The sequence below is a fragment of the Rhinatrema bivittatum genome, chromosome 3 (assembly GCF_901001135.1).
Source record: "Rhinatrema bivittatum chromosome 3, aRhiBiv1.1, whole genome shotgun sequence".
Taxonomy (NCBI): domain Eukaryota; kingdom Metazoa; phylum Chordata; class Amphibia; order Gymnophiona; family Rhinatrematidae; genus Rhinatrema; species Rhinatrema bivittatum.
Window position 1 is genome coordinate 512,810,997 of NC_042617.1, and position 24,110 is coordinate 512,835,106.

At 42.2% G+C, this 24,110-nt stretch overlaps 1 protein-coding gene across 3 annotated transcripts in view; it reads left to right on the forward strand.

Moving 5' to 3' along the window:
• Positions 1 to 24,110, forward strand: part of NCOA1 (nuclear receptor coactivator 1) — a 1,093,244-nt gene that overhangs the window by 1,053,092 nt on the left and 16,042 nt on the right. For all 3 annotated transcript variants that reach the window (XM_029596190.1, XM_029596192.1, XM_029596191.1), the window contains 2 exons: positions 2,973 to 3,156; positions 19,817 to 19,906. In XM_029596190.1, coding sequence (XP_029452050.1) covers positions 2,973 to 3,156; positions 19,817 to 19,906 — 274 coding nt within the window. The remainder of the gene's footprint in view (positions 1 to 2,972; positions 3,157 to 19,816; positions 19,907 to 24,110) is intronic.

Below are 24,110 nucleotides of genomic sequence, written 5' to 3' on the forward strand. Positions count from 1 at the left end.
CAGTGCGCTCCGCCGGAGCGGACTTTACTGTATCGGCCTGTAGGTTTGTATGTAAGAGAGAACTGTAAGAGGAAGACCATAACTTTATTTATCTGCCACTGTTAGAAGGGCACATTCAACTCGGGGGGTGGTGTTACATTGGTCTGCCTAGGGCGCTGCAGACCCTTGCACCGGCCCTGTTTGCATGAGAAAGGTGAGTTGCCTTTTCTTGAGAATGGCATTCTGCCTTTTTCCAAGTGATTTGACATGGAGCCTAGCACCTTACTACGTTCCTGCATTTTGAGCATATGACAAGTACAAAGGAGGGGATAATTGCAAGCAATTTCCTGTTGGATCTGACCTCCATCTCATATCAAGGAGTGACAAAAAAATGAGGCATCCGGTTTCATAATATTGAAATGAAAATAAATAGTCTTTTGATATCTTATGATTACAAAAGTTTCCAGACTTTTAGCTGTGATTTTTTTTAATCTATATGCTAAATCAAAATATACGTACCAAAAACATTTGTGGATCAGTGTCCTCCTCTCTCAGTCTGTCTGATCTTTATTTTTTTTTTAACTTGGATTTTGCTCACCTTTTTTCTCTTTCCCACTTTATTCTACCCCTCACTTTTACTTGTTTCTTCCTCATACTTTCACTTCATTTTTTCATCTGATTTCTGTCACCCTTTTCTTCTCCTCCCAGTACTTCTCCCCCCATCCCGCCCTCTTATTCTCTCCCACATCCCCAAAGCCATCCTCCTTATCTACCTTACCTGATTCCCTTTTATCTTATTTTCATCTCTAGAAGCCTTTCTGATCCAGACTTCTGCTTTCTGCCATTGTCTCTCTTTTACTCACTGACCTTTTCGCTTGATCCTACAGAGGCTCAGTTTCTTCCCTATCAAAAAGGCAAGAATTCAAAGAAGTCACAGAACAGACAGCAGGTGCAGCAGGTTTTGTTTTTTTTCCAGGTGACCTGCCCTGTAGATCAGGGCATTGCAAATGCAGCTGTTGACATACAGGGTAGGTGAATAGGCAGCAAAATGATTAAACTATGTACAGAATCAGTGCTCATTGCATGAGGCTTTAACATAAGCTGTGATATCTTTAAAAACAGCATATGCTTTATAAGAAATCTGTGTAAGCTGCAGCAGCATGCTCCTTTGTACAACCAGAAAGTCAGGGGAACTGTCATACTTCAGCTCTGGCTGCTTTACTGCTTCATTAGGAAGTTGAAAAACCAGATACTGCAGAATCTTGGAATTAACTTAATTTCATTTATTTATTTCCAACTTTTTATACCATATAAGCACAAAGCTGACCTGAACAGTGCACAAGACAAACAAATAATAATAAAAATACAATAAAACATCATAAAATACATTAAAATCTACAGCTATTAGTTTATATTCTGCATTTACAAAACAATCTAATAACAGGATTTTTATTTAGGTACCTAAAAATAAACAATTTTGAATATAAAATGTCACAATCACATTTTGAATAAAAAATGGTAAAATGCTTTAAAACTAAATATTTTTCATACACAAAAAACATTAATACCAAGATAAAGTAAGTGAGAACAGGTGAAAAAGAAGATTTAGTTAAACTGGATAAATTTAAAACCTATTAAGATTTTGCTTCCATTATTTGAAAAAACTTGGTTTTAGTAGTTTTCTAAAATTAAAATACATAATTCAGTGGCAGTGAATTCTATAATTTTGGGATCATACCAGAAAAAGTCCTATCTCTGGTTCTTGTAATCTAATTTTCTTTACAGATGTATGGCAAAAGCAAGCTTCTTAACTGCCTCTATTACTCTGAATGGAAGAGTGCAAAATTAAATGCTTATTCAGATATCTCCGGCCATTTGCTGTAAAAGCCAGTGTTAGACAGCTTGTCTTTTCTTTCTGCTGATCAGGTTCTCCCAACTGTTTTACAGTTTCTCAATCTCAAATCTCCGCCTCTTTTAAGAAATAAAAAAGCATTATCTTGACCCTTTTTACTCCTTCCTGCTATGGTACAGTAGTGCTGCTCAGAGCAGTCAGGGCTGTTCCCTGTACTCTAAGGGCCTCATTTTCTAAAGTATCGTAAGCCTGCGATACTTTAGGTAATGAGGGCGGGGGGCCGAAAAGGGGGGCGGTCCTGTGCTAGCCGGCAGCAATCGCTGCCGGTTTCGCACCCAATAGCTCCACCATAGAAGGTGTGGCTATTGGGCGCGAACTAGGACGCGAAAAGGGCCTTACCTTTTCGTCGTCCGCGGCGTCTTCGCAGAGTCGGCCCTGGTGTCGCCCCGACTCCGCCCCATTTTGGTATCGCACGCGATAAGGGACTTTTCGCGTGCGAAACGTCCCTTATCGCGTGCGATCCGTCTCGAAAATGAGGCCATATGATGGAAGGTACAGAAAGTAATAAACTTCCCAAGGTACTAATATTGGAGTCTACACAATAAGAAATGTAAATCGAGAAGTCTGATTTTATATTAATGCAGTTCTGGGGAGTAGTCTCTTAGTTATCGGTATTCTTCTTACCTGCAAGAAACTTTTTAATTGATAAACAGGAGAATTATTGAACTTTCTTCAATGCTAAGATTCAAAAAGAACAATGATGCAATGAGGATTGCAAAGCTAAGCAGTTTTGGTGAAAAGATCATTACCATAGATACCCTCATTCTAGTAATTATGTTTCATCGCTCTAGATTAATATATTTGTAATATGAAATATAAAGGAATACTTCCTCCATTTATTTGTGTCCTAAGTGCTGAGAATGTAATAATATTTTCTTCTTTCCCCAGTGTTTCTTTTACATGATTTAATTTTTTTATGGAAATTACAGGCCTGTTATACAGCAAGTTCAAGGATGTAAATGGATGATAATGTCATCCTGTTTTTAGATGACTTTGGCTAGAATTCATCAAATTTTTCTATATTTTGTATTTTCTTACTGGAAGCCTGATGTGTTTACCTGTATTGTTTCTGGGTTCTTAGTGTTTTCAACCAAACGGGGCAGAGTCAACCTACACCTGCGCAACAGGGAATGTATAACAACATGAGCATTACAGTGTCTATGGCAGGAGGAAACGCAAACGTCCAGAACATAAACCAGATGACCGGACAAATGCAAATGAACTCCATGCAAATGCCAAGTATGAACTCCCTGTGTTCAGAGCAGGTTAGTGTTCCTATTCCTCTCTATCATGTGCCCTACATATCCAGCCATGATTATTGTATCGCTGGGCTTATGCTCTTTGGATATTATTGTAACTACAATAATAATACACCAACAGAAAAAAATGCTTTGTTATCTAGGATTTTGGAGATGTTTTCTCCTCTCCTCCACCCCGTTAAAGTGGAACAGGTGTTTAAAAAAATCCAGATAAATGTAAAAATGTTTAAAAATTACTCAACAGGAAGTTAGTGAAATAGAAACAACCTGATTTTAGTAAATAACAGCTGTGATTCTACTAAAAGCAGGGACCCTTCCATGCAGATATGTTTTAGGCTGCCTTAATGGAGGTCTGGGATGCAGGTTTATGAAATAAGGCTGCAAATTTTTATCATTAGCTACTACTGCTTATCACTTCTACACTGCTACTTGACAAGAACTACGAATGGTTGTTCTTACAATTCAGCCACACACAATGCCTGATAACCCCATACAATTATGAAAAAGCACATAGTATCTTTAAAAATGTAATCATTGCAAATTATATTGGGATAGTTTCATATTACAGGCATGTACATAAGAGCATCATAAAAAAGTACAGTACCTTTTATAAGAAGACTCATTATCTGAAAAAAAAAATTATGGGCTTAGGCATGGGTTCCATTATCCAAAACAACTTCTATTATCCAAAAATTGGTTGGATTCAGATATTCCATTATCGGCAAAAACTCCCATTATCTGAAAATCTTTTATAAAGAAAAAACCTGGTCCCAACCATTCTGGCTAAACGGTGCTCTACCTTATATAACCTATCAGTTTAAAAGAACTGCCTCTGTGCCAGAGGACTTGGGTGCTGGCAAGGCAACTCCCAGATGATCCAGAAAACTACAGACAAGTCAGCCTTATTAATGGTCCAGAAAAATGAGTAGCATCTGAAATAAAATAATTTGCTAAATAGGTAAATACATGTAGAGGCCTCATGGGAATCACCACTAGAGATCTGGCCTAGTATTAGGATCAAGATGTGTAGGTTAGAGAAATTGCCATTTTGCCACAGCACCCCACTGGAGGTTGCAGCAATGGTTGTTTTCTGCCTGCATAGGAGCTGATGACCCCCTAGGGTCAGTGTTGCATTTTTGGTTTGGAATCTTATGAGGTTTGATTTTTTTTTTTTTTTGTAGTTACTCTATCTTTACCAGCTTGGTTACACATCCAGTTATGAGTAATTTAGAAAGTGAGAAAATCCAAATATTCTGACTCACGCCCATTGGTTAGATAATGTATCTCAGTGTTATTCAGTATTTCTGTGTTTATTGATTTTATTTGGAAAGTTTTTTTCTATCCACCTTTCCTGCCCATGAAAGAGGAGTGGGGAAGAAAGATGTTTTTCCCTGTAGCAGTCTTTTGGATCCTTCAAACCGAAAGATCCCTGTGTCATCTAAGAGAACCATGGAGAGAGAGGAATAGATGCCAACTGGAATCCAGAGCTGGGAGGAGAAAGGCAGAAACAGGGACCCTGGAGTTTCAACCAGGAGAACAGGAAACAAAAGATTTAAGATTTTGGGATAAAGTAATGTTTTGCAGATATTTGGAAAGAGAGATCAATAAAGGATAGGAGATTGATTCCATTCCACCCTGGGTAGCCACTGGCAAGAAGAAAGGGGGACCCTTGGGGAAACTACTAAGGAAACAAAGACACAGATTATATTTCTGGACTTGATTTATTGAAATGATTATGGGTGTAACAATAAGAAAATTGGTGCCAGTTGATTAGTGCTGCCTAAGATGAACAGTAAACTTTTACTTTGGAACATTCTACTTGAGTGTCCAGCCTGTTTATTGGCACAAGGAATTATAGAGACTAAGAGCCCCTGCTTACACCCACAGAAAGAGACTTTTACACCTTGCCTTGGGCCCTGGAGGTTTATCCTCCCTCTTCCTCCCCACCCCCATTTGAGGAATCTACTTTGAAGTTTGGTGAGAATTTGCCTAGACTAAGTTCTGGGACTGGTCGTGCCCCCTGCCTTGCTAGCCACCACTAGAAGAGGGAATTCATACATCTACCAAGGTGGAATCAACATGGGTTTTGTAAAGGGAGTCTCACTGATCAAGTGGAGTTATTTGACAGTATCAGCAAGCACATAGTAGATAAGGGAATCTAATTGCTGTAAAAGATTTGGATTTTCAAAAATGAATTTAAAATGTTAGGTTCTTCACCAAAGACTTAATGAAACTAAATTGTAATGAGATCCAAGGGAAAGTTCTCTCATCTATTGAAAGCTAGTTAAAAGATAGGAAACAAGAAAAGGGCTAAATGGTCAGTTTTCAAAGTGGTGGAAGTAAACAGTGATATCTTACAAGTATCTTTGTGTTGGGGCTAGTGCTGTTCAATACATTTATAAACAGCCTGGCAAAAAGACTAGTAAACTGACAAAAATCTTCAAGCTTCCAAAATAGTGCTTGATAATTCAAAAATGAAAAAAGGAAGAAAAGACCTCAGAAACACTTCTATGCTATTCCTTGTGACAAGCAGCTGTAGCATTAACATTTTTACAGTTATCAGTAAGAAAATCTCCTTTAGTAATACTTTATTGATATAGCTATTTTAACATTTATATTTTTAAAAAAGCACTTTTTCTTGCCACATATTCATGAAAACTGTTATGAAAGAAAACTTATCTGTAAGGACAGAGTAACACTTTTTCACTGTGGCAAAAAATAAAATATGCTCAAAGTCCTGCAAGAAGACTGCTGAAACAGAAGCTGATGTTGGCCAGTGTTTCTTTCGCACATAACTTCCTAACAGCACTAAATACATTCATGCAAGAACATTAAACTCTTTTTTTTTTTTTTTTTTATTTATTAAATTTTCAGATTTTACATAATTCAATGTACTTCGTTATACACTTTGTACTTACAACATCAATTTTTACCAAATGCTATAAAAGAATTCAATTTTCTATTATATTTTCATTCAGTAAACATTTGCACTTGGCAAAAATCATCTCAGAAGCTTAACGTCAACTTTTGAGCATAGTATAAGAAAAACACAAAGATTATATATCTGAACCATCCTAACTATTCAATAAGAGGACAAAAAAATTAAAGAAAATATAATAATTAGGCAAACTCCGTTTTGCAATTTACTCTATTTCTGTGCCCTACCCATTTGGTTCTACCGGGGAAGAGGTTGCAGGCAGTCGTGATTCAACAAATTGAATTAAATGTTCTATTTGCGTAAACACAAATGTTTCCATATCTCTCTTTAATACACATCGACAGGGATATTTTAAAGTAAAGGAAAATCCCATTGTCAGAATTCTTTGTCTTAGTTCTAGAAACTGTCGACGTTTAGTACGAGTTGCTAATGATAAATCCGGAAAAATTTTTATATTTTGTCCAAAATATTGTATGGGAAATTTTTGAAAATATGTTCTCATTAAAGAGCTTACATCAGCTGTTGATATCAAAGATACTACTATCGTTTCTCTTTCTAAAATTTGTGTAGCTGAATTCTCCAAAAAGCTTGTTAGATTAGCCGGGACAGATACAGCTGGGCCAGAAGTTCTCTTTTTCAAGAAAAAACAAGAGTTGATTGAAATCATATTATTTTCTGTAAATTCCAGAACTTCCGACAGAACTTTTTTTAAGGATACATATGGTATTTCCCCGGCTATTCTAGGAAAATTCATGATTCGTACATTTAATTGTCTAGTACTGTTTTCCATTACTTCTAACCTTCTTGATACTAAAGACTGATCTTTTATTAAGGCAATGTTGACTGCTTGTATAGCTTTAACATTGCCTTCTACCGTTACAATTTTTACATCCAAATTATTTACTTGTTGTTGCATATCATCATTTTGTTTAGACAGATTCGAGGACACAGAATCAATTTTCTTTTCCAACCTGTTGACCGTCACAGATAGCCCACTAACTAAATCCCACAGTGCACCCAAAGTTACCGTTTCCGGTCTGGTTGTTAATTGTTCCGCAACCTCCAGTAGTTCTCCTTGTGGAACTTCACGTTGTTGCTCAGCAATATTCGTTGCTGCCTGTGTTATTGTTCCCTCATTTAACTCCTCTACCAAAATGGAGGTAGCTCCCTCGATAGCTAGCTGTTGACCGACCACATCGGTAGGCAATGCTGCTGCTCCTTCGTTTGTGGATCGTTGGGCTGGAGGGGGACGTGAGACAGGGCTGAGGGACGTCTCAACCAAGGTTGTACCTCGCTCCTCTATCGAGATACTACCAGCGGTTTCACTGGAGCCCTCCTTTTCTAATTGCTGCATAAAACGATCTATTTCCAGTTGTAATAGGGAGGGAAGAGGTTCAGAGGGAAACACCCGAACCCTCCCTTTTCTCTCTGCGGGCATTTTACTTTGCAAAAAAATAATAATGAAATAGAAGGTTTTTACCGGAGCAGTTTTAGTCGGTGGTTCAGTAGTTGAGATCGGCGAATTCCTCCTCCTATCCGGCCTAAGCCGGACAAAGCCGTGCGCACCCCTTAGGTGCGCACGGCTTTGGCGGCGCGCCAGCGTCGACGGGGCGCCGCAAGCATTCAGGTTTTCACTGCGCTCCGGCTCCTCCCCTCACGTGGGCCTTGCGTTGTTCCGGGCTGAAGCAGGGGGTATCAGACACCGTCCTCCCGAACTTCTCGGCAAGCGCTCAGGTTTTCACTGCGCTCCGGCTCCTCCCCTCACGTGGGCCTTGCGTTGTTCCGGGCTGAAGCAGGGGGTATCAGACGCCGTCCTCCCGAACTTCTCGGCAAGCGCTCAGGTTTTCACTGCGCTCCGGCTCCTCCCCTCACGTGGGCCTTGCGTTGTTCCGGGCTGAAGCAGGGGGTATCAGACGCCGTCCTCCCGAACTTCTCGGCAAGCGCTCAGGTTTTCACTGCGCTCCGGCTCCTCCCCTCACGTGGGCCTTGCGTTGTTCCGGGCTGAAGCAGGGGGTATCAGACGCCGTCCTCCCGAACTTCTCGGCAAGCGCTCAGGTTTTCACTGCGCTCCGGCTCCTCCCCTCACGTGGGCCTTGCGTTGTTCCGGGCTGAAGCAGGGGGTATCAGACGCCGTCCTCCCGAACTTCTCGGCAAGCGCTCAGGTTTTCACTGCGCTCCGGCTCCTCCCCTCACGTGGGCCTTGCGTTGTTCCGGGCTGAAGCAGGGGGTATCAGACGCCGTCCTCCCGAACTTCTCGGCAAGCGCTCAGGTTTTCACTGCGCTCCGGCTCCTCCCCTCACGTGGGCCTTGCGTTGTTCCGGGCTGAAGCAGGGGGTATCAGACGCCGTCCTCCCCGAACATTAAACTCTTAATGACAGAGCTCAGCTCTTAACTGCAACTTTGTTTTTTTTTCATTGGCCAATGTTGGCTTCTGTTTCAGCAGTCTTCTTCCAGGACTTTGTATGCATATAGGGGGTAATTTTCAAAAGGATTTATAGACGTAAGTGTTTTACACAAGTAAATGCATTTTATGTGCATAAGTGAGCTTTTGAAAATTGTCAATAGACTTTACGGGCATAAGTGCAATTTAAGAGGACAACTTTCAAATACTACATGCGGCGGCATATACATGCATATCTGACTACATGTAGTTCTACCATAGTATTTTATGATATGTGAATATTATAAAATAAGTATATTTTTACCCACAACTTGCACACACATCTTTGATTACATGCAGTGCATTAAAAGATAAATTTTAAAAGCTGGATGTGCGCTGAAATCGGGAGATGGGTGCGCATCTAGCACATGTGCATGTCCACCCAATTTTCTAAAGCAGATGGATGCACACAAAAGTACCAATGCGTGCACGTCTTGCATTGGAGGAAAAAGAGGCATGGTGTGTGTGGGGCATGGGCACTCTGAGCAGGACCAAGAGATGAGTGCGAAGTACCTAAGTGCCTGGGCATGCACCCAGGTCCAGTGGCAGGTAAGTTTAATTCTGCTATGGAGGAGATATAAGTTTAAAAAAAACAAAAAAAAAACCTATAGGTATCTTTGAAGGGTTTGAAGAGTCTGGGTAACTGGGGGGAAGTGCAGGCTAAATAACCAGAAGGATTCAGAGGACCTAGAGAATACTGGGCAAACTGGTGGACGAACTGATGAAACTGGTCCTCGGCTGGATATGCATCTGTTTTAAAATACATGCAGTTGTGCATCCGTAAACCAGCTTACGCTGCTGGGCATGCACAAGCTTAAAATTAGGCGCACAGATACATGCGCCTAAGCTATTTTATAACATGCGTGTGTATAGGACTTATGTAAGTCTGATATACGTGCACAAGTCGGCCAATTTTAAAACATTTGGACGTAAATAAAAGTAATCAGTTTACTAATTAGTCCACCAATTTACCTAGTCCTTCTCCAGGTCATCAAGACCTTCGTGATTCTTCAGCCTGAACTCCCCCCAGTTCACCCACATCTCCCACCCAGTTAGTATCACACAATAAACACATTTAACGTCACTTACTCTAGATAATTAGCAAGTGTAAAATTATGTGCGTAAGTGTTGGCCCTACCCCTAGACCACCTCTTTTTTAAGCACCTATAGGTACATGCGAAAGTGGTATACACACATACGTGAGCAGTTACGAAAATTAGAACTTCATGCGTATGCTTCACGTACATGTTATTTATGCAAGTACCGTTTTGAAAATTCACCCTGTATGCATAAATGAGCTTTTGAAAATTGCCACAATATATGCTACAAATGTGTAAATCCTTTTGAAAATTACCCCCTTTGGTTTTTGCCACAGTGAAGAAGTGTTAATACAAATAAGTTTTCTTTCATGATAGTTTTCATGAATATGTGGCAATAGAAAGCATATCAAACTATATCAAAGTGTTACTAAAGGAGGTTTTTCTGACCGATGACTGTAAAAAATGTGAATGCTACAGCTGCTTGTTACAAGCAGTAATTATACAAGTATGTCTAAAGAATTTCCTGCTTTTTAAATTTTTCAATTTTCAAGCACTATTTTGGAAGCTTGAGGTGAAGGGGTTTTTTTGTGTTTACTTGTACTGATACCTTCACCTGCCGTATATAGTTGGATTTATTGGCAAAAGGACTAACAATGAAATGGCAAAGTTTGCAGAGCAGTATTCTGGATCATCTAAACTAAAGCTACTGGTGAAGAGCTACAAAAGGATCTCGCAAAATTGATTGGGAACTAAGGTGGCAAATGAGTTTCAATGTATATAAATATAAAATAATGTACATGGGGGAAAACATGTAAATTTATAAGACACAATAATGGATTCAAGCCAGTAACACTCAAGAAAGAGCTTTTTGAATCATTGTGGCTGGTTCTCAAAAAAAAAAAATCTTTAGCAGCAGTGGTCCAAACAGATAATTATTAAGAAATGAATTGAAAGCAAAACCTCATTCTGCTGTTATACAAAATCCATGGTGCACCCACATCTTGGTTGGTAGACTAGAAGTGGTAAAAAAGATGATTTAGGGGTATGGAACATCTTCAGTATGAGAAAGAGAATCAGAAAAACTAAGACTTTTTAGCTTGGGAAAGAGAAGACCAAGGAGAAATATGGCAGAAATCTATCAAATCATGAAAGATGTTTTGAAAATAAATAGGGAACTAGTATTCACGGTGTCTCACAATATAAGAACTAGGGAGCACCTGCCCAAATTATCAAGCAGCAGGCATAAAACAAGCAAAAGGAAGCCCTTCTCTACACTATAGAGTAGAACTCACTGCTACACAATATTGTAGAGGAAGTAAATAGCATAGCGGGGTTAAAAATGGAATTTGACAAGTTTGTGGAAGCTAGATCATTCACAAACTATTAAATACAGTATTAAGAGATGTTGCCCCAGGTTCAGTGCAGCACTAAACTTGGGATGTGCACAGGGGCAATTTTTGTATGATTCATTTTATTGTCATACAAAAATTTCCCATTTTTGTAATGAAATACCCATTCGTTCCATTCATTTTCAGAAGTTTATGTGCAAAAAATCAAGTTTCATGCATGTAACTTGCATTTAAATGGATTGCATTTTATGCACACAGAAAATTTTACGCACACAAACTGCCAAAAAAGAAATAGACCAAATGCACATCCTACCTTAAACTATGATGTCTAGAAATTAGAGGATGCATTTTCCAAAGTTTGCTTGGGACGTGAGTGTGAAATGTTGCAATTGACGGTCCGCAAGCCCGTCCCATGGACCGCTGCTCTCACCTCCAGCCCGGGTCTCAAGGGACATACCTCCAATGCGGCCATCCTCCCCAGCTCTGCCACTCCAAGCTGCTGCAGCACAGCTAGGCCAATGCCACCACTACCACTGGGGAATCCCTTAGGCACGCACATGCCTGACCGGCGCAAATTTAAACGACATATGGCAGGAATTCCCCCACGGCACTCTCTGATGATGTCAGTGCCTCTCCAGAGGCTCGGCAATAGGTCATCTCCACCTGAGAAGTGCTTTGCCTCTGCATTCCTGCTTCTCGTGTGTGTTGTTCCTGTGCTCTTGTGTCCTGTTCCTATATGATATGATAGAGGTGTTTAAAATCATGAGAGGTCGAGAACGGGTATATGTGAACCTGGTCCTTGGCAGTCTGGTTTGTCTCCTGAGTTTCTGTCTTCATGGTCAGTCTTTCCTTCATCTGTCTTCAATGTCTTGTCTTGCTCCTGTGGTCCCTTGTCCCCCCTCTCTCCTCTTTGTTCCTTATCAAGCCTCATGAGAGGGTTCTAGGAAAAGTAAAAAGTCATGGGATAGGTGGCGATGTCCTTTCGTGGATTGCAAACTGGCTAAAAGACAGGAAACAGAGAGTAGGATTAAATGGGCAATTTTCTCATTGGAAGGGAGTGGACAGTGGAGTGCCTCAGGGATCTGTATTGGGACCCTTACTTTTCAATATATTTATAAATGATCTGGAAAGAAATACGATGAGTGAGATAATCAAATTTGCAGATGACACAAAATTGTTCAGAGTAGTTAAATCACAAGCAGATTGTGATAACTTGCAGGAAGACCTTGTGAGACTGGAAAATTGGGCATCCAAATGGCAGATGAAATTTAATGTGGATAAGTGCAAGGTGATGCATATAGGGAAAAATAACCCATGCTATAATTACACGATGTTGGGTTCCATATTAGGTGCTACAACCCAAGAAAGAGATCTAGGTGTCATAGTGGATAACACATTGAAATCGTCGGTACAGTGTGCTGCGGCAATCAAAAAAGCAAACAGAATGTTGGGAATTATTAGAAAGGGAATGATGAATAAAACGGAAAATGTCATAATGCCTCTGTATCGCTCCATGGTGAGACCGCACCTTGAATACTGTGTACAATTCTGGTCGCCGCATCTCAAAAAAGATATAATTGCGAAGGAGAAGGTACAGAGAAGGGCTACCAAAATGATAAGGGGAATGGAACAACTCCCCTATGAGGAAAGACTAAAGAGGTTAGGACTTTTCAGCTTGGAGAAGAGACGGCTGAGGGGGGATATGATAGAGGTGTTTAAAATCATGAGAGGTCTAGAACAGGTAGATGTGAATCGGTTATTTACTCTTTCGGATAGTAGAAAGACTAGGGGGCACTCCATGAAGTTAGCGTAGGGCACATTTAAAACTAATCGGAGAAAGTTCTTTTTTACCCAACGCACAGTTAAACTCTGGAATTTGTTGCCAGAGGATGTTGTTAGTGCAGTTAGTATAGCTGTGTTTTAAAAAGGATTGGATAAGTTCTTGGAGGAGAAGTCCATTACCTGCTATTAAGTTCACTTAGAGAATAGCCACTGCCATTAGCAATGGTAACATGGAATAGACTTAGCTTTTGGGTACTTGACAGGTTCTTATGGCCTGGAGTGGCCACTGTTGGAAACGGGATGCTGGGCTTGATGGACCCTTGGTCTGACCCAGTATGGAATTTTCTTATGTTCTTATGTTCTTATCTCTTCGGATTGGACTTCTGGCTTTGACTCTAGACCGGACTTATAGCATTGACTTGGACTGAACTTCTGGCTTCACCTCGGATTTGACCTCGATGCTCCTTGACCTCCGCCTGCCCCTGACCACTGCCTGCATCTTTTCCTGACTGAATTCTGCCTGCCCAGACCTCTGCCTGAACCACAACACTGCAAGTATGCTGCCTGCCTCTAACCAACTGAACCTGACCGTGTTGACTGCTGCTTGTCCTGACCACTGCTTGTCCTGATTCCACTTCCCACTCCATGCTGGCCTGCAACAACTTCATTGTGATGGATCTTCACCTTCATAGAAGCACACATCTTAGACCAGCCAGCCCCGGCACCCAAAGGCTCAACCTAAGGGGAACATGGTCTGGTATTGGCAAAGCTCCATTTGGGCCTCCACTACTGCCAGCTCTGCCTGCCTACAGTGGGGACCTGCAGGGCTCTTCCCTGTTGGTTGCGCCAACTCCCCCTCAGTCTAAGGGTCCTCATCTGCATCAGATTGCAAAGACCATGAACCTGACTGACATCTTGAGCCTCCAGGCCATTCCTTTCTTGGCACAGAAAATCCAGCAGCAGCAGTAGTTTCTGGAGCTCCTGGCGGATTCCATGGAGTGGCTCAATGCCCGCCTGGATACCATGGCAGCCTCAGCTGCTTCTTCACCTCCCTCAGCCACTGCAGCACCTCAAGCCATTCCGGCTCTACCCATGATTCCCCTTCCAGTTACTCCCCCCCCCCCTTCCCCCTGGTACACTGGAGATCCAAAACAGTGCCGAGGGTTCTTGAACCAATGCTTCATGCACTTCTCCCTCCAGCTAGCACTGGTTCCCAATGATTCTGTCAAGACCACCTTCATGCCCTCTCTGTTCGATGGAAAGGCCTTGGCTTGGACCTCTCCTTTGTGGGAGCAAGGGCATTCCCTTCTTCAAGATCTGCAACAATTTATCAAGGCCTATCGACCCTGGCTGGTTGACTATAATGGGTTCAGACCTCCTTCACCTTTGTCAGGGCAATCTGCCCTTAATGGACTATGCAGTTGAGTTCTGGACCATGGCCACAGAGCTGAACTGGGGAGAGGACAGTCTCCATAGCATTTTTATGGAGGGGGTGTCATCCCAGGTTAAGGACGAGCTAGCTGCTCATGAGCTTCCTGAATCCCTATATGGCCTTTTTTAATTTGGCTAGAAGAATCGACCGGTGCCTCCAGCATCCGGGGCCCAGGAGCTCCACCCAGCATGCAGACAGTTTGCGCTGACTCCTTTGTTTTCATGCCCCATCTCTCCCGCTCTGATGGTAGCTCCAGCCCAGGCATGTCCAGAAGAACCAATGCAACTCAGACACGCATTCCTTATCCCTGAAGAAAAGCTCTGCCAACCCCAGCTGGGATTCTGCTTCTACTGTGCCGGGAACAAGCATCAGCTTGTATACTGCCCACTGAAACCGGGAAATTAAAAAGCCTAGGATGTAGTAGAAAGGTGATCCTAGGCTTCACGACTCCAGCTCCTCAATTGACTCAACCAGTGACTATTTCAGTGAATAATCAAAAATTTCCCACCGAGGCATTGGTTGACTCTGGCACCGGGGAGAACTTCATAATGAAAGCTCTCGTCAACTACATACAGCTTTCCGTAGTTGCCAGAAAGATGCCCCTTGTCATCTCCTTCATTCACGGGGATCCTCTCCCCGGCCGAATCACCCTGGCTCCTCTGAACCGGCTTGCTTCATGAAGAGAGCATATCTTCCATATCATCGACAAGGTGATACATTCCATTATGCTGGGTTTACCCTGATTGCAATGCCTCTCTCTATACTTTTACTGGGGTTTGTTATAGCTGACAAGCTGAGGCTCCCATTGCCACAACTCGTGCCTGCAATGAATTTAATCACCAGTGTGCTTGCTTTTGGCAACAACCCTGGTAGGGCTGCCTCAACAGTACACGATTATACCAATGTGTTCTCTAAGAAGGAGGCTGAGACTCTGCCTTCCCATAGGTTGTACAACTGTGCCAGCAATCTGTTACCTAACACTGAACCGCCTTGTGGATGAGTATATCCCTTATCTGCCCCAGAGACGAAAGTGATGCCAGAGTATATCAAGGAAAACCTTGACCAGAGTTTCGTCAGGCTCTCCATGACTTCCGCCAGGGCATGTTTCTTCTTCGTCTCCATAAGAGATGACTCATTACTTCCATATATCAATTATGGGGCTGAATACAATAAAGAAAATGGACAGGTACCCTTTTCCACTCATTTCCAAGAATTTGACCATCTCCAGGGATCCTAGAGTATTTATAAAGCTGGACCTCTGCAGGGCCTGCAATCTAATTTGGATCAAACACGGAGATGAATAGGAAGACAGCATTCAGTATGCAAGACTGGTCTCCCTTCTTACGTGGGCAGAGTTTTCCCACAACTCCAACATCAACACCGCTACGGTGTCATCTACCTTTCAAATTGTTTATGGAAGACAGCCATCACCTCCTTTGCCTATCCCATTGACCATTTCCCTCACCAGCAGCTCAGTTGACAGCTCAGAATCTCCAAGAACTCTGGATCTGCACAAGGGTAATGCTTCAGAAAGTCGCTGAGAGAACCAGGAAAACTAAAGATGCACACCATAGGCCAGCGCCACAATTTAAGCCTGGGGACAAAGTTTGACTCAGCACCCAACATATTCAGCTCCAAATGCCCTCCATGTGGCTTGCTCCCCAATACCATTGGGCCATTCCCAATCCTTTGCCAAGTAGGCCCAGTAACCTACCAGTTATGCTTACCAAATTCTCTAGGAAACACAGTACCTTCCACGTTTCTCTTCTAAAACCGTTGGTCCTCTCATGGCCCTCCAGGAGACCCCGAGTATCTTATATCCTGGGAGGGATACGGTCCAGCAGAGAATACATGGGAGCCTGTCTCCAACATTTTGGACAAGAAAGAGAATTCATGCCACATACCCTAGGAAGCCTAAACCCTCAGGAGGGGGGTTTAGGGGAGGAGGGTACTGTTGCAATCGGTGTTCTGCAGGCCCGTCCCATGGATCATCACTCTCATTTTCAGCCTGGGCCTCCAGGGATGTTCCTCTCACACAGCCATCCTCCCCAGCTCTGCCACTCCAGGCCACCGCAGAGCAGCTAGGCCAACGCTGCCGCTGCCCCCAAGCCGATGCCAACGCTACTGCTGAGGAATCCTTTAGGTGTGCACATGCCCGTCTGGCGCAAATTTAAAGGGCCCACGATGGGAATTCCCCTGTGACACTGTCTGATGATGCCATGGGCCCACAAAACAAAAAGGTAGGCGATCTATAAAAGCTGTGAGGAAGTAAAAAAGAAATAGATGCCTGACATCCGTCAATTAAAATTTATTTCAAAGGAGGCAATAAAACACTTTAAAAAGCCCGACTCAGCCGAGTTTCACTCCTGTCTTGGAGCTGCTTCAGGGGCTGAAATGTAAACACTAATAAAACACACACAAATAATTATTAGTGTTTATATTTGTGTTAATTTAAACTATTATTGTTCATTTATTTATATGTGTTTTATCATTGTTTATATTTGTGTTAATTTAAACTATTTGCATGTTTCAGCCCCTGAAGCAGCTCCAAGACAGGAGCAAATCTCGGCCTGAGTCGGGCTTTTTAAAGTGTTTTATTGTCTCCTTTGAAATAAATTTTAATTGATGATGTCATGGGCCACCAGTATTTAAAGCCTGCCTGAACGCCTCTCCAAGGCCTCGGAAATAGGTCAACTTCTACTGCAGTAGTGCTTTGCCTCCGTGTTCCTGGTTCCTACTTCCTGGTTTCCACTGTCTTTCATTCCTGTGTACTGTTCCTAGTTCTTAGCAGTCTGGTTTGTCTCCTGAGTTCTTGTATTCATAGTCAGTCTTTCCTCCGTCTGTCTTCAGCGTCTTGTCTTTGTTACGACTGTCGCTGCCCGACGTCTCCATTCCACCTTCCTTACCTCTCTGGCGACTCCTCCTGCGGTTGACGGATGTTTGGCTGCTGTGGCGTCTGCCTGCCGTCCTCTCCGGCATTCCCGGACCGGCTTGGGCGCTGCCTCCCGCCATGCGGTTCAGCTGCCTTAGAACGCGTGGGCCGCGCGGCCCTGCTTCAAGTCCCTTCAGTGGCGCGAACCTCAGGGGCATCCCCCTGTGATGACATCATGCATCCAGGATACAAAAGGCCTACGCGATTGCTGGCTAAGCGAGTTAGCAAAGGTTTCCTAATGGATGGGATTCGCTCTCCGTACCTTGCAACTCTGCCTCCTTAGGACCTACTCTATTTGGAGTACGTGCTCCTCGGGGGGCCTCCCTCTCTCTTTCTTATCTTTCAGGTCGCAGTCTGGAACCGGTACTCGCTCCTCGAGGGCCCATGTTCCTGGACTCGCTGCTTGGACTCCACTTCTGCCAGGAAGACACCGCTGCCTATAACATCTGTGAGTTACCACCTCTATCTCTCAGAGCTATTCCCTGGAACCAGGTACTCGCTCTTCGAGGGCCTGCCTTTACTCCAGCTCCTGTGCTCCTCACTAAGAGACCGCTACGTGAGTACATTATCAACGAGGCTCTATTCCTGAACTCTGCATATTCTGCTAATACTCACAATATCAGTTCTCTCTATTACAGCACAGCCATTGTGGGATCGCTGCTCCAGAGCCTGAGGGACTACAAGTCCAACCGGGCTACTTTCCAGCTCACTACTGCCACCTCTGGTGGTTCACCAATCCTGTATAATAAAAGAACTAGTGTGTGTGTATGTCTCCTACGCTGAGCCTGACCTGTGGCTCCTCACGGGACTTCCTCCCGTGGGCGTGGTCATCTGCCACAGGTCCAGGGATCCACCCAAAACCCTTACAAATAATAACAGTCTTGTTCCTGTGGTCCCTCGAACTCCTGTCTCCTCTTCGTTCCTCATCTCTTTGGATTGGACTTCTGGCTTTGACTTCGGACCGGACTTACAGCATCGACTTGGATTGGACTTCTGGCTTGACCTCGGATTGGACCTCGATACTGCTTGACCTCCACCTGCTCTTGACCACTGCCTGCTTCTGCTCCTTACTGAACTCTTCCTGCCCAAACCTCTGCCTGAACCACGACACTGCGAGTATGCTGCCTGCCACTGACCATAGCCTGAACCTGGCCCTGTTTACTGCTGCCTGTCCTGATCACTGCTTGTCCTGACTCTGCTTCCTGCTCTGTTCTGGCCTGCAACAACTTCATCACAATGGATATTCACCTTCACGGAGGCCCGCACCTAAGACCAGCCGCCCCCGGCACCCGAGGGCTCAACCTAAGGGGAACATAGGCTGGTATTGGCAAACTTCCAGTTGGCCTCTGCTATTGCCAGCTCCACCTGCCGATTGTGGGGACGTGTGGACTGCACCAACTCTCTCTCATTCTAAGGGTCCCTGTCTGCAACATAAAATAAGACATTACATGCATAAGTTAGCTGAATGTGCATAAATGGATTTTCAGCCACCTAAAACTAGATGTATGAATTTGGCATCATAGAAAAGAAGTGTTTGAAGATGTTAATAAACTTTCACAAACAACTTACATTTTCAAAAACTACACTCAAAACTGGCATGCCAAGCAGATGCATAATTTTAAGCTGTCATTTTGAAATGAGGAAAGTTACATATGCATATTTAACTGTATAATCCGATTTTCAAATGTGTGTACTTTGTGTTTGAAAACTGTTTGTGTGTGCGTACAGGTACAACTTTGTGGTTTGTGCAATACTGAAAATTTACCCGCAGTAGGATATGACAGGGACTGGATCACTCTTTCGCTGTCTTGTTTAGTCTGGCTGCTCGCATGTGTGCGCCAAATATTAAGTGGGTGTGCGCATGTGCACACAAATCCCATTTTTACCACGTAAGTCGGATTTTAAAAGTGGCGCGTGCTGACACCATTGCCAGTTAAATAGGTTCATTCCCAACTCGCCCATTTAAAGAGTAGGTCCTCCAACCCCCCCTAGTTTAATAGCCTTCAAGCTCCCCAGTTAGCCCCAACCCTTAAAACCCTGATCTGCGTATTTTTCTGTATTTTATTACTTACACCTCCTCCATAGCAGAAGTAAATTTAGGCGGTACGAGATTTGGGCGCATGCCCAGGCATGTAAGTATTTATGCAAATGTCTCTGGTTCACGCCCCGAAATGCCCATGCCCTGCCGAGACCATATCCTGCCCCTTTTTGAAAACTTTGGACATGTGCACGCTGCGGGAGATACACGTATATGCGGGTGGCTTTTAAAACCTGCTTGGCACACACGAGCCCAACTTATTTGGGCATCCTCTAATTAATGTGCACTCTGGGCTTTTAAAATTCACCTTAAAGCTTGCACTGCTTGCCGCTTTTGGAGATAGAATTTGGGGTGACATTGAGCTTTTGGTATGGCCCACTAATATGGATTTTATTCATCATGTGCTGCAAAACTAGAAGAGGAGAAATGTCAGTGATGAGTCTGAATAATTCAGCAGGAACTTGATGTTCTCTGCAGCCTGTAATGTGAAGGCAAAAAAAAGTGAAATTTTTTAAGTGTTCAAAAATTGGTTTCTTTTTCTTGATGGTACCAAGCAGAACAAAACCAAACCATAGCAAAGACACATTGGTTGTGTAGTTTTCATCCTGGTCAGGAATTTGTACAGTTGAATAGGAGTTGGGATAGAGATTAAATGGGAGGAGGAGGGGAAAATGTTAAGATTTGCCACAGTACTAAGTCTGTCCATTCTTAATAGGTAAGTGATCCTGCACTGAGATCGTCAGGCCTCTACTGCAACCAGCTTTCATCCACTGATATTCTGAAAACAGAAGCAGAAGGAGCCCAGGTCAGTTACAAATGTATAATCAATTTAAAAAAAAAAAAAAGGAAACGTATAAGAGGAATGGAGCATGCTCCCTTCTGCATTTTTTGGGGCATAAAGTACAAGCTTAAGACCATTTCTGAAAATGCGTTTTGTATTGTAGAAGACTTTCAAAAAAGCAACAAATATGAAAATTCTTGTTAATATACCATAGTTAATCATTTACATGTCACAGTCACATGAAGATGTGTAGCAGAGCCTTTTTTCCAAAAGGTTTTTCCCATTCTGTGTCTAAACTCCTGAAAATGGAGCCCACTGTGCACACATATCATACTGCTTATTGCAAGGGTGGCCAACTCCAATGTTCGAGAGTCACAAATAGGCCAGATTCTCAGGATCTCTACAATGAATATGCATGAGATAGATTTGCAAGAAAATCTCTCTCAGGCATATCATTTTGGATATTCTAAAAACCAGGCCTGTTTGTGTCTCTCGAGGACGGGAGTTGGTCGCCCCTGGCTTATTGTATAAAGCACTGCAGATATAATAGGGATTTCACAATTGTAGCTGAAATGTTAATTTTTGTTTCTACCAAAGATTGAGGGGGAAAGGGATTCATTTTTGCTTCTTTAGCCATGTCCAGCTGAGTTCCATCCACATTTAGTTTTTCACATTTAACACCATACAGTGATCATTTAAGTTCGTAGGATTGCATGAATCCCATAGTTTCTACCCTACACAATGCATGAGTTACATCAGAGTACATGTCTCTGCCCTGGGCCTTGCTTAGCAGTATTTTGTATTATGCTGCAGCTCCCTTTGGACAGAGTGCAAGGGATTGGGAAGCTTGTTTGTCTTCTGTCTCCCCTTCCCCTGTAAAGGAAGCACAGGAAAGGAGAATTAAGGTCATGCTGGATTAAGGTTAATGCACTACCCCAGATAGTTTTAACAGGCATAATAAAGATATGCGTCATTGCAGCCGGAGAGCAAGAAAGCAAGAGAGGGAGACAGCAAGAACAAGAAAACAGAGACACAAACAAAAAGACTGGAAAACTTAATTGACAGAGTTGGGAAGGAGGCAGTTTTGCAGAGGTGTAGAAGGGTTGGTTAAACAGGAGAGATGGGAGGAAAAAGAGGGTGAGAGAAAACATGGAAAGGGAGAGAGCGAATAAAGAGACCAAGAAAGGAGAAGGAGGGTTTTGACTCCAGCATTTATAATTTTGAATCCTAATTTAGCCATGAATGAGATATACTACCACTTAAAATACTTTTCTGAAATGAACCCAGGCCACATCAAGGCATATTTTTTAGAAATTAAAAGTTCTCACTAGGAGATGAGAACAACTGAGCATGTACACGGAGGCAGGAATATTGCAACAGAGCCTCAATAACCATACATGAAGATGGCCATACAGGTTTAATAATGCATATTTAAAAATAAACAATGGTTAACTTATTTATAAAACACTATCGATATTCACAGCCCTATATAATCATGTGACAGATGAAGGTGGAGAGTTAACCATTTAAAAGAAGAAACATACAAGAACTTGACTTGGCCAGGATTACGTGGTAGATAAATGGTGGAAAGGAGATCAGAATCCAAGTGTATTTTCACACTGTATTTTCACACTGAGCTTGATCAAATCTAGCACGCAAACACCAAAGCAGTTATGGCAGAATTGTTTTAACCCTCAGGGGGCCAGGTTTTTGCTAACTGCAAAGAGTACTAGATTCATACTGAGTAAAATCAAATGCAGAGGTGATCATATTTCAGTACATGTACACAGACTTTTGGGATTAGGAGCTTTCCCACAAAATAGAAACAGGCATGTTAGAGCATAACAACTGGATCTCCTAAATATAAAAATCAAAAGCAGTAGTATACCAGAAACATGTTTAGAGTCTATTCTCTACCGGCAGATACTGGTTTTTTGGCATCTGAAAGCGAGTTTAGACACGAAGAGGTTGATATTCATTGTTCCGGGAGCAGGAAAGTTTTCAGGATAACTTTACCCAGGTATTCTGCTGCACTTAGCCACATAACTTGTCTCCTGCTGAATATACCCAGCTAAAGTTACACAGGTAACGTTAGCACAATGATTTTTACAACCAGACTTACCTAGCTAAGTTTATGTAGCTAGAACTGAATATCAGTGCTAGCTGGACACATTTTAGCCATTCCTCTCCACCCTGCCTCTCATTTGGCTAAATTTTAGCATGATAATGATTTATCCAGGTAACATTTTGCCATTGAGGAGGTGAAAATTTAGATCTTGGGGTTTTTTCAAGTGACTCCAAACATTAACACAGACATATTCTTTGAATGTTAACCTCTAATGTTATAATCCTGTTCATTCTTAGCTAATGTATGAGTGAAAAGATTTAAATTGTGATTAGAGAGAGGTATGTTAATCTGCATATAAGTGATCGGTTTTTAAGAAATTGTACATTCAGCTGGTATTCACTAAACTGTGAGATGATAGAGTGCCATAAAGGATGGCAGATCTCAGGCAACATTTATGGAACTGAATGAGAAAAGTAAGGATTATGAAATCTGTTTCTAGAATATAGCTCTTTGCTTTTACATTAATGATTTTGATTTAAATTAATATAGTATGCTATTTTATAACATACTGTAATCATTTGGGTTAAAAAAAATTATAATATGTTAAAATGACATGAAAATTAACATTTTTTATTTGTTTTAAAAAAATAAATGTATGGGCCTGGTTTTTTATTTACCTCAATCAAAAAAAAAAAAAGTTCTAAATACAGATTCCATCACGCGTGGATATAGAGCTTCAAGGTTAAATATTAGATGCAGCTTTTTCCTTATATGTGGAGAAAAAGCAAAGTCAAAATCAGACACCAGAAGTCTTTTTAGATATTTTAATGTAACAACCTACTGGGAGCAATTTTTAAAAACAAAAGGAGCTTGCAGTTTATACCCATGCACTTGTAAACTAATTTTTATAAGGAAACTTCCCATGGAGTCTGTCTTTGAAAATCTGTGCCAAGTGAGGAACCACAGACTCTGCATCTCCTAAGTGTGCGCGGGCATTTCAAAATGAAATCTCCACGTGTGCTTTTCCTTCACCAATCCGCCCCTTTTTCCTGTAGGCAAAATAGGTGCTCTGAGAAACAGCATGTGCACTTTTTCCTGCTGAAGGGAGAGCAGTTTTTAACATGGGGAATTCACTCACATAGCTGCAGAATCTTTTTAAAGTTGCCCTCTTATTGAGGTAGATTTGAAAACCTTTGCACGCACAAAACGGCTTCATACATGCATAAGTGGGCCACACAGGAGCTATGCAAATTTTAAATAGCCAGAAAGGATGCACATACATAAAAAGTAGGTGGGAAAGGGGCAGGGCATGGGCATACCAGAGGCGGGGCCAGCACTGTCGCTCATAACCCCTAATTTTCCTCAACCAGCACACATAACTTTCCAGCGTGCATATGTCACACACGTAACTTTGCTACAGCTCCTCAGTAGGCATAGGAGTCTGGGAATATCAGGGGTAGAGGAGAGAGAGGGAGATTCTTTATAAGGCTAAGCCTAACACTCAATATAGGCATCATTGTAAGGGGGCACTTTGATTCGGGGTGAGTTGGGGTTTGGGGGTGGTGTTACAGAAACATTCAGGGGTATTCATTGTAAAATTGACATCATTAACAAATTTTAGTCCTTATAAGTGATGAAAATTCTAACAAGAGGCATTGATTTGTTCACTGCAGTCTCTGCTAGCTGCATTGTACAAATCAACTCCTTTTCATCACTTAAAAGGACTAAAATTCTTTAATGATGTCAGTTTTACAATGAATACCCCTGAATGTTTCTGTACCACCACCCCTCAAACCCCAACCCACCTCACGAAAACTCAGTGCCCCCTTACAATGGTGCACATGTTTAGAGTGTCAGGCTGAGCCTTATAAAGAGTATCTCTACCCCCCCACCCCCCCGCCACCACGTAAAGACTGCAGACATATACGTATGAAAAGTATTTAAAACCTACGTGCATACTTTATAAAATAGTGCATATCTTTGCATGTGGCGAGATATGGGCGCATACGCGGCCCTTTTAAAATCTACCCAATTGTGAATAATTAACTCAGCTTAGATGCTATTAATTGGTCAAATTTATGAGGCCTTGCTTTTGCACACTTACTTTTAGTGAATACCATAAAGATTTTAAGTTTCAGCAAAAAAGGAACCATATTGGAC